This window comes from Ailuropoda melanoleuca, chromosome 17 (assembly GCF_002007445.2).
Source record: "Ailuropoda melanoleuca isolate Jingjing chromosome 17, ASM200744v2, whole genome shotgun sequence".
NCBI lineage: Eukaryota > Metazoa > Chordata > Mammalia > Carnivora > Ursidae > Ailuropoda > Ailuropoda melanoleuca.
In genome coordinates this window covers 31254637-31265992 of record NC_048234.1, presented here as the reverse complement: position 1 = coordinate 31265992, position 11356 = coordinate 31254637, and the positions used below count along the sequence as shown (strand labels likewise).

The 11356-nt window shown below is 36.4% G+C and overlaps 1 protein-coding gene across 1 annotated transcript in view; it reads right to left on the bottom strand.

Annotated features, from left to right (window-relative positions):
* VPS13A (vacuolar protein sorting 13 homolog A) overlaps window positions 1-11356 on the bottom strand; it is a 240974-nt gene that overhangs the window by 207857 nt on the left and 21761 nt on the right. The window contains 4 exon segments of the mRNA XM_002925447.4: window positions 2990-3070; window positions 3257-3316; window positions 5197-5256; window positions 5888-5997. Coding sequence (XP_002925493.1) covers window positions 2990-3070; window positions 3257-3316; window positions 5197-5256; window positions 5888-5997 — 311 coding nt within the window.

Here is an 11356-nt window from a genome sequence, read left to right as displayed (position 1 = left end):
GATGCTTCATTAGTTGCGTATAACACCCAGTGCACCATGCAATATGTGCCCTCCTTACTACCCATCACCAGTTTATCCCATTCCCCCACCCCCCACCCCTCTGAAGCCCTCAGTTTGTTCTCATAGTCCATAGTCTCTCATGTTTCATTCCCCCTTCTGATTACCCCCCTTTTCTTTATCCCTTTCTTCCCCTACCGATCATCCTAGTTCTTATGTTCCATAGATGAGAGAAATCATATGATAATTGTCTTTCTCTGCTTGACTTATTTCACTTAGCATTATCTCCTCCAGTGCCGTCCATGTTGCAGCAAATGTTGAGAATTCGTTCTTTCTGATAGCTGAGTAATATTCCATTGTATATATGGACCACAGCTTCTTAATCCAGTCATCTGTTGAAGGGCATCTCGGCTCCTTCCATGATTTGGCTATTGTGGACAATGCAGCTATGAACATTGGGGTGCATATGGCCCTTCTCTTTACTACGTCTGTATCTTTGGGGTAAACACCCAGTAGTGCAATGGCTGGGTCATAGGGTAGTTCAATTTTTAACTTTTTAAGGGACCTCCACACTGTTTTCCAGAGTGGCTGTACCAACTTGCATTCCCACCAACAATGTAGGAGGGATCCCCTTTCTCCACATCCTCTCCAACAATTGTTGTTTCTTGCCTTGTCTATTTTTGCCATTCTAACTGGCGTAAGGTGGTATCTCAGTGTGGTTTTGATTTGAATTTCCCTGATGGCTAATGATTTTGAACATTTTTTTCATGTGTCTGTTAGCCATTTGTATGTCTTCATTAGAAAAGTGTCTGTTCTTATCTTCTGCCCATTTTATGATTTGTTTCTTAATCTGAAGGTCATAATCTGAAGAAATCTATAATCCAATGTACTTTCTATCAAATATCCAATGGCATAATTCACAGAAATAGAACCCTAATGTATGTATGGAACCACAAAAGACCCTGAATAACCAAAGTAAGCTTGAGAAAGAACACACCTGGAGCTATCACAATCCTTGATTTCAAATTATAATGCAAAGCTATAGTAATCAAAACAGTATGGCACTGGCATAAAAAGAGACACAGAGATCAATAGAATAAGGAGCCCTGAAATATACCCATGCATATATGGTTAATTAATTTACAACAAAGAAGCCAAAAATATATAAGGAGGAAAGGAGAGTCTCTTCAATATCTGGTGTTTGGAAAACTGGACAGCCACATGCAAGAGAATGAAACTGGACCACTATCTTACATCATACAAATCAATTAACTCAAAACAGATTAAAAGACTTGAATGTAAGCCCTGAAACTGTAAAATTCTGAAAAGAAAACATAGGCAGTAGGCTCCTTGAAATTGGTCTTGGTGATGGTATTTTGGATCTGACACCAAAAGTAAAGCCAACAAAAGAAAAAAATAAACAAGTGGAACTATGTCAAACAAAAAAGTTTCTGCACGGCAAAGGAAACCATCAACATAATGAAAAGGCAAACTACTGAATACAATCCAATTTAAAAATGGCAGAGGAACTGAACAGACATTTTTTGAACAGATAGCCAACAGGTACATGAAAAGGTACTCAACACCACTAATCATCAGGGAATCACAATATCAAAAGCATGAGCTATCTATCACCTGTTAAAATGGTTATTATCCCAAAAAAAACAAAAAAACAAAAAAAACAAGCGTTAGCAAGGATGTGGAGAAAAGGAAATTCTTATGCACTGTAGTGGAAATGTAAATTGATGCAATCCCTATGGAAAAACAGTATGGAGTGTCCTCAAAAAATTAAAAGAACTACCATACAATCCAGCAATTCCGCTTCTGAATATTTATTCAAAGAAAAGAAAAACATGAACTAGAAGAGACACATGCACCTCCCTGTTCACTGCAGCATTAATAGCCAAGATATGGAAACCACCTAAATGTCCATTGATAAATAGATAAAGAAAATAAACTGTATGTGTGTATATATATATATATATATATATATATACACACACACACACACACAGAGAATATTATTCAGCCATTAAAAAGAAGGAAATCTGGGGCGCCTGGGTGGCACAGCGGTTAAGCGTCTGCCTTCGGCTCAGGGCGTGATCCTGGCGTTATGGGATCGAGCCCCACATCGGGCTCCTCTGCTGTGAGCCTGCTTCTTCCTCTCCCACTCCCCCTGCTTGTGTTCCCTCTCTCGCTGGCTGTCTCTATCTCTGTCAAATAAATAAATAAAATCTTTAAAAAAAAAAATAAATAAATCACAAAAAAAAATAAATAAATAAAAAATAAAAAATAAAAAAAAAATAAAAATAAAAAGAAGGAAATCTTGCCATTTGTAACAAGGATGAACCTTGATGGCCTTATGCTAAGTGAAATAAGTCAGACAAACAAAGACCATCCAACCAACTTATACGTAGATTGCTTAAAAAAAAAAAAAAAGCCAAGCTCATGCTCACAGATACAGAGAACAGACCAGTGGCTATTAAGAGGTGGAGTGAGAGATACACAAAATGTGTAAAGGGAATCAAAATGTTAAGAACTTCTAGTTATACAGTAGGCCAGTCATGGAGACATATGTAATGTACAGCATGGCAACTACGGGTAACAATACTGTACTGCATATTTCAACACTGCTGAGCGAGTAAATCTTAGAAGTGCTCATCAAAAAAAAAAGTTCTGTAATTAACTATGTATGATAATGGATATTCGACTTACTGTGATCATTTCACATTATGTACAAATACTGAACCGTTACAGTGCACACATAAAACTAATATATACTAATGTTGCATGTCAATTATACAAAAAAAAAGATCTATAAATGTTTGTGTACAGGCACGTATATATTCACTAATTTCTGTAAATGTTAATGGATTTTGCCTACGGGAAAAAAAAACACAGACTACAGTATGTTAATAAACGATAATAAAACCTTATGCAAAATATGACACCAACAAAGGTGTACATACACATTTCAAAAGGATTTACTTACCAATGATTCATCATAATCATTAAGGTAAAACAACTGAGACTTCACATTCCAATAGGCAAAAAGGTTATCCAATCGGATTAACTGAAAATAAATCAAGTTTATTATATGTTTCATTTTCTTCTTTAACATATGCTATTTTCAGAAGATTCAAATAATGGAGTCATGATAGTTAACGCAAGTAAACACAATTCACATAAATATATATATTACCATTTACCTTTCTAAAAGTCATTTTTATTAAGTCTGGGGATTGACAAAATATTTTACCTTACGAAACAGTTTCTCAGTTTCATCATGTAAACATGGAATCCAGTTTTGATCAGTTGTCTAAAAAGAAAATTAAAAAACAGTGAAAGTGTGATTTACGTGTGAAATGGCAGACTTATAAATTGTACCAACCATGCCCTTGATCAACTTCTCATAAAGTGTTCTTGAAAACATTCAGTGAAAGGACATTAACTGACCACAAGAAAGCCTCTGCTTTCAAAGAGCTCACTGCTGACTGAAAAAGCAGACAAGTAAACAAGCAATTACAGGTTAGTGACACCCTAAAGATTAAATACATAGTTCTTAGAATAAGGTAAGAGCCTCAGACTTACAGATATAATGGAGAAAGTGATGTCCAATATATGATATATGAATAGAAATTGTTGGTTTTAAGGTAAGGAATATGATTCGGAGTAGGAAAATATACAAATATGCAAAATGTTCAGGGCACTGAAGAAAGCCCAGTATGGCCAGAGAACATAAAGCAAAGCAAAGAAGTGAAACCAGATGTTACCTGGGGTCAGATTACAAAGCAATTATAAACTATTTTAAAACGAAACTACTAACATTATTCCAATAGCAATGAGAAGCCACTGAGGTGAATAAAGGGTTTAGATGATTATTCTACAAAGATGGTTTTCATTTTTTGGTAGAGAACTGAAGAGATGACAACAGTCAAGTTTTCAAACTTGAGCGTGCATCAAAATCACCTGGAGGGCTTTTCAAAACCTAGATTGCTGGGTCCCCACTTGAGTTTCTAACTGAGTATGTCTGGACTAGGACACCAGTTTCCAAAGTCTCCCAAAGGTGATGGTCAACACCACTGCTGTCAGTTACCCATTACCTCCACAGCCACAGCCAATGGTTAATTCTCCATCCTTATTTTTCAAACTTACATCAGCATTTGACAGTTTATCCCACCCGACTTCATTCAATAACTTTTCATTTGGCTTTCCTTATTTATTTTGCTTATAGTGTATCCATGTTTTAAGAAGAAATTATACACAAAACCCCAATGGATATAACAAATAAAAGCAGGTAATGAAATACTACGCTGCAATTAAACTGAATTATGTGTAGCAACACAAGTAAGTGTCAAAAACACTGTGTCAAGAAAAATGAAAATGTAAAGAAAAATCACATAAAATATTACTTAGGATGTTTATCTCTGGGAAAGGGTGAAGAGTAGACAACAAAACATATTTAAACTTTACTCCTGTCTATTCTTTAAAAGTATTTATAACTTAAGTGACAAATTCCACAACTGTCCATTCTGGATGCAAGCCAGTGTTTCATAATCCTCTATTTGCTCGTATACTTTAAAAATTCCTCAATTTGGGGGCGCCTGGGTGGCACAGCGGTTGAGCGTCTGCCTTCGGCTCAGGGCGTGATCCCGGCGTTATGGGATCGAGCCCCACATCAGGCTCTTCCGCTATGAGCCTGCTTCTTCCTCTCCCACTCCCCCTGCTTGTGTTCCCTCTCTCGCTGGCTGTCTCTATCTCTGTCAAATAAATAAACAAAAAATCTTAAAAAAAAAAAAAATTCCTCAATTTGAAAAACTAGACAGGAAGAAAGTTTGCCATAATATTAATAATGGTAGTGAGGAAATTGAGTTATTTTTTTTTATGCTTTTCAAGACTTATCAAAGTTTCTGAAATAAACATTACTTTTACTTTCTACTTTTTTAAGAAATGTATTTTTAAGGGAAAAAAGTATCGAATGTTCTAATTTGCAAATAAGTCCTCATATTTTAAACTAAATTTCATAATCAACCATTTTTTGAAATGCTGAACTACCTACTTCCAATTCCAATCCAGCCTATGCACTTTCTGTACTAATTCTATATAGACAACTACTTCTGATGCTGGCACACACAAACAATAATTAATAGTTAGATGAACTATACAACACAAATATGGTTAAATTTCTTTTCAAAGTACCTGCATGCTGAGATTTTGAAGGGAAATACCAAATGACAGTGGGTTGTCTCGATTTGTGATCTAAAGAGGAAAGACAAATTTTACTCAGATTTTTAATAGTTAAAATTCATTTTATCAAAGAAGTTCATTTTCTGGGAAATATTCTATTTCAAACACTAAAAAACATTTTACTACTTTCTACAACAAATTTTACTCCTGTATTTTTCCAAATCTAATTAAAATATCAAGTATCAATGTATTATTGTACAGTAAATCTGCATGTTTTTCAGTTTATTAAAAAAGCTTATTGATAAATTGACCTCACAATAGTACTTTGAGAAGTCAATAATTATTCGTTTCAGAGAGAATACAGGATCTATATGAGATAATCTGAATCTAGCTCTACTGATTCCTACACCAGTATAATTTCCACAAGGTAAATATAAAGCATTTTAAAATACATAACTGCTAAATTCATAATGCCCAACTATCAAAGATGACTGTAATATAAAAAGGCATTTTCCTCCATTATCTGATTTTTGAACACTTTAGGAAAGTGCAATCAAGGCAATAAACACTGCAAATAAAAACTATAATTACAGAAAAGAAAGATCAAGTCATTTTCGGCTCTGTGTCCCTCCACTTCTCAGCATCCAATAGGTTGACCACTAAAGCAAACATAAAAATAAGTTTCACCTATTAAAATACTTACATCATCCTCATAACGAATATGGATGTTGGAAATTTTCACTTGAAGATTTTTTATGATCTGAGTAATTAATTTTTCTGTAAAAGTGTCCTGTTTCTCCACCCGATGTTTGTCTACAAGAGCAAACATTCTTTTTTTAACTTGAATGAAAATACACTGTATTCACATTTCAAGGTAACATAAACATCACCACGTTAAAGAAAAAAATCTGTATTTGTAAACAGAACACTAAGAGTCTGCTTTCCCAAAGTCTTCCATACCAATAGACTTTTCAAAGGCAAACAGATATAAAGTTTTCAAAACCTATTTTTCTAATAAAACTAAAGGCAACCACGTAAAACTTACTGCCATTAAATTTTAGAACTTCCATTAACTATACCTGAGTACATAAAGATTTGGAAAACAATGAAGATTATTAGATAAAAATTATAATGGGCTTGGGGCGCCTGGGTGGCACAGCGGTTAAGCGTCTGCCTTCGGCTCAGGGCGTGATCCCGGCGTTATGGGATCGAGCTCCACATCAGGCTCCTCTGCTGTGAGCCTGCTTCTTCCTCTCCCACTCCCCCTGCTTGTGTTCCCCTCTCTCTCTGGCTGTCTCTATCTCTGTCGAATAAATAAAATAAAATCTTTAAAAAAAAAAAAAATTATAATGGGCTTAAATTAGAAAAGCCAGAAATAGCAGGAAGTAGGAATCTCCCTTAAAATTAGTGATACTATCACAAGTTGTATGCTGTTCGATATATAAAATAGCTGAATATATAAAATAGTTGAATATGCTTCTCTTCCTGATGAATCCAACATGAAGACCTAAGATTCTTTCCCTTTCTCAAGGGAATGAAATTCATCATTTGTTTCATTTTCTAAAAAAGGTATTAACTGTTTCCAGTTTCAAAACTTTCCAGGGGAACAAAAGAATAAAGGATTGAGGTTCCTAATTTCTTTTTTTAACATGCCTTTGAGGGGCACCTAGATGGCTCAGTTGGTTGAGTTTCCAACTCTTGATTTTGGCTCAGGTCATAACCTTGGGGTCCTGGGATCAAGCCCTGCATTGGATTCTGTGCTCAGAGGAGAGTCGGCCCAAGAATTCTCTCTCTCCTCTCCCTCTGCCCCTCCCCCTGCTAAGATAATAAATCTTTGAAAAAAATATGCCTTTGATAACCACAAGTTACTATCCCCTTCCCCCATTTGAAAATGCCAATGAAAACTATCTCATTTCCTATTTCTAGTCCTGTTCCACCTGTACATACATACTATCTGTCTTTTCTTCTAATTACTTACTACTTCCTAACTCAACTGGCCCAGGAGGACAAGCCGATGAAGATATGTTTACATCAAATCCAAGATTCAGTTAACAGATCAGTAAATACACTTAACTACAAAAGAACTTAAGAATTAATAAGTAAACAAAATATAAGCTCTTTGAAGACTGAGCATTTTAACCTTTGATTACCGCCACATCCTAATAAAACCGTCTGCTCTATGAATCTGTTCATTCAACACAATGCAAAATCTTCATTTCCCTACCCAGTAATTTCCTTCCGAATTCCTTATCCCGCTCAGATTCCATAACCTAGTATTTCACCAACACTTTAAACTCTTTTGTTCCTGGATAAACCCAACTATCTACTCTTCATATAAACATGTTTACACCTGGCCAGTTGAGGACGGGAGGAGACAAATCACAACAGGATAGACTGTAAAGTCTATAAATTAGGTATCACCAACTGCACCCCAACAGCAAACTTACATTTCTCCACTCCACTTGTTCACACACTCCAGAACAATTATGTCAAAATTCTGATTCTCCTCAAAGGTCTAATGACCCTTCCACTGCTCTCTTTACTCTGAGAGGACTCGCCTTCAACTTTGGAAGAAACAGAAGTTCCTTCTCTATAATCATCACTCAAGGACCCATGACATGAATAAAATGATTTCTTTATCCTCACTTTACCTGATACCTCATTAGGATCTAATGCATTCTTTGCTTCCTAAAACACTCTTTTCCTATGAAATTATAATCCCTCAATTTCTACTTATCTGATTACTCTTTCTTGATTTTCTATGTTCCTCCTCTAAAACACTCATTAAATGCTGGATTTCCTTAAGGCTCAGTCTCAGGATTGTTACTACTCTCCTATACTGCTGCTTCAGGGAATCTCATCCACACTTTATAGCTTAAACTATCTTCCTAATGCTGGTAACTCACAATTGTATATTAAAGTAGAAAGTGAGATATATTCACAGAGAAATTGATACATTCAATAAACTACAAATAGAGAAGTATGGCTAGAACAAAGAATAGAAGAAAGAGAAGTGGGGCCAGTAACGAGGCTGAAGAGGTAGACAGGATTCAAACCCTACGAACTTTCAGGTATCATGCCAAACAGTTTAAACTTCTACCTGATGATAATAAGCTGCCACTAATAAATTTGAAGCATAATTAAACATTTCTATTTTATTAGACCTACATAAAAATAGGAGGGACTTCTGATTAAACATAGTGGGTTGTTATCCATTTCTTCACTTCTCAGTAAAACCCCACCAATGCAAAAGTTGAGAAAAGTAAATAAATCCCCAAGGCCAATAATAAAGATGAGTCAAAAACCAGAACCCTGCAAAGATTCAGAAACTAGAGTCCTCATAGGGTGCCTGGGTGGCTCAGTCTGTTAAGTGTCTGCCTTCAGCTCAGGTCATGATAGCAGGGTCCTGGGATCGAGCCCCACGTCATACTCTCTGCTCTGCAGGAAGTCTGCTTCTCCCTCTCCCTCTGCTTGTGCTCTCTCGCTTGCTCTCCCTCTTTCAAAAAAATAAAATATTAAAAAAAAAGAAGAAACTAGAGTCCTCAGAAAACATAAATGGCAGGAAGAGGATGATAATACAAATATTAGCTTAAGTCTGTGTAATTAGTAGTTAAGACTTCCAGGTATCTTCCCTCCCCTAGTCCACATAGCCAAGCAATTCCACTTTTCATTTCTAGTGCGAAGCATGAATTTATTGTGAAGAAAATAAGCGTGACTATAGACTCTGAAACCATGTACTTAAAGACACAGGGAGATCCATCATATCGAAACCAGTCACATTAAGAAAAAGTTCTATATAATAAATAATTGCACCCACATTTCACCCTACTATTGCCAAGTAAATAAATAAAGGTGTGCCACAAAACACATGTAATCAGAGTATATATACTATTTGGCTCAGTATTAAGCACTTAGACGTAGCCATGATAATATAAACAATGAATATTGATTTAACCAAGCATGCAATTATACTGGAAAGACAGAAAAATGGGTCGACCTAATAGCCCATAAATCAAGCAGTAGAGGTGTAATCACCTTAGGCAGCAATACAGAGATAAACACAAAAAACACCTTAAAACTTGAAAGCAGGTCTACATGGAGTAGGCTTAGGGGCTAAACCAGAAGACAGAATTTTTTGTTATAATTATGGGTACTATATTACTTATTAACTTTAAAGCTATATATATTATTTTTATTAAGATGAAAATAACTTTTAAAAGGCAAAAGCCTAGGAGACTTAGCAAAGGAAGGACTGGAAAAGAAGATTCTGGGGAAAATGGCAGAATAGAAAACACCAAGAATCTGTCTTCTTAGTTAGATAACAACTGAATAGGCAAATTGCCTAATGTAAATATTCAGGAACTCTAGAGTCTCTTTGAGGACTTGCAACTTGCAGAGGAAGGCTTGAAAGTAAACTAAACTTCATTTACATCACTAGCAGGTCTTAGCACAGTAGCAGCTGTCCAGCCCCTATTCTCAGGCCCATGGCAGTGAACTGTGCACTTACTCCTGGAGCAGCTTGCACTCAACTTGCAGGAGCCAACGTGGGAAAAAAGGACGCATCCTCCAAATATTTGGAGATCTGAGCTCTCAAGGCTGATTGCTCCTCCAGATCAAAAAGAGAAGGGTGGTCCACAGTTGCTGCACTTTCTCCACTGTTGCAAGCCCCTTCCTCTCCAGTTGATGAGACATCCAGGGCATTTAAAGGACTCACAACCTTTTTTATTTTTGCCCCCCTTCATTATTTTCTTCTCCTCTTTTGTAAGCAAAAGATTAAAGACTAGGACATTCAAATGCGACTCCATACACAGGGAAAATAAGAATGTGACCACACATGTTCAGGGAAAGGAATAGGCTCAGGCTTAGAAAAGACCTGAGAATACCTTACATGTACACCTCAGGCTGATCCTTGGACTAGGGAATCCTATGATAACAAAAAATAACAAACAAAAACATTAAAAAAAAAAAAAAAGAAAAAAACCAGAAAACCATAGGAATAGGGGTGAATTTCATTTCCACAGGTACCACATTAAATCCAAATACCCGGATTTCAGTGAGAAATCGCAAGGCGTACAAAGAAACAGGAAGGTATGGCCCATTCAAAGGACAAAAAAGTAAGTTAACAAAACTATTCCTGAAAAAGATCTGATGACAGATCTACCAGACTGACTTTTTTTTAAAGATTTTATTTATTTATTTGAGAGAGCTAGAGAGCTAGTGAGAGAGCACAAGTGGGGTGAGGAGCAAAGGGAGAAGGAGGCTCTCCACTGAGCAGAGCCTGATGCGGGGCTCAATCCCAGGACTCCGGGATCATGACCTGTGAAGGCAGGCACTATAACTGACCAAGCCACCCAGGCGCTCCTCTACTAGACAGACTTTAAAACAAGTATCACATAGATGCTCAAGAACTGAAGGAAGGTGTGGAGAACATCAAGAAAATAATATATGAACAAAATGGAAATACACATTTCCTAGAGTAAGCTGCCAAAGGGTTTGGAAGTGAGGGGGGGTAGAATGGGTGGGTTATTATTTAATGGGTATACAGTTTCAATTTTACAAGAAAAAAAGAGCTATAAAGATGGATGGTAGTAATGGTTGCACAACACTACAAATGTACTCAATCCCACTGAACTGTACACTTAAAAATCATTAAGGTGGGGGGTGCCTAGGTGGCTCAGTCAGTTAAGCATCTGCCTTCGGCTCAGGTCACGATCTCAGGGTCCTGGGATGGAGACCCGCATCAGGCTCCTTGCTCAGCAGGGAGTATGCTTCTCCCTCTCCCTCTAGGCCTCGCCCAGCTCATGCTCGCTCTCTAATAAATAAAATTTTTAAAAATGGTTAAGATTGTAAACTTTGTTATATGTATGTCACAATAAAAAAAATATAAAAGAAAAAGATGATTTGGGTATAGTGGTGAACAACTACACAGGATATGAAAGAACTGAGAGAAGAAAAAACAATTATAAGAAGTGTTGCCAGAAATTGTGTTAAATCTCCTTTAATGTTTTTACCTCTTTGTCAAAACGTGAAATGTTTATTATTGGATTTCACTTTTTTATTAAAAAATAAATGCATGGCAAGGTTGGTGATATAAGTATACAAATATTTTTAAGATGGTTAGCTATTAGACGAAGGACAGAGGAACAGAAGATAAGCAGATAACTAGGTTAGG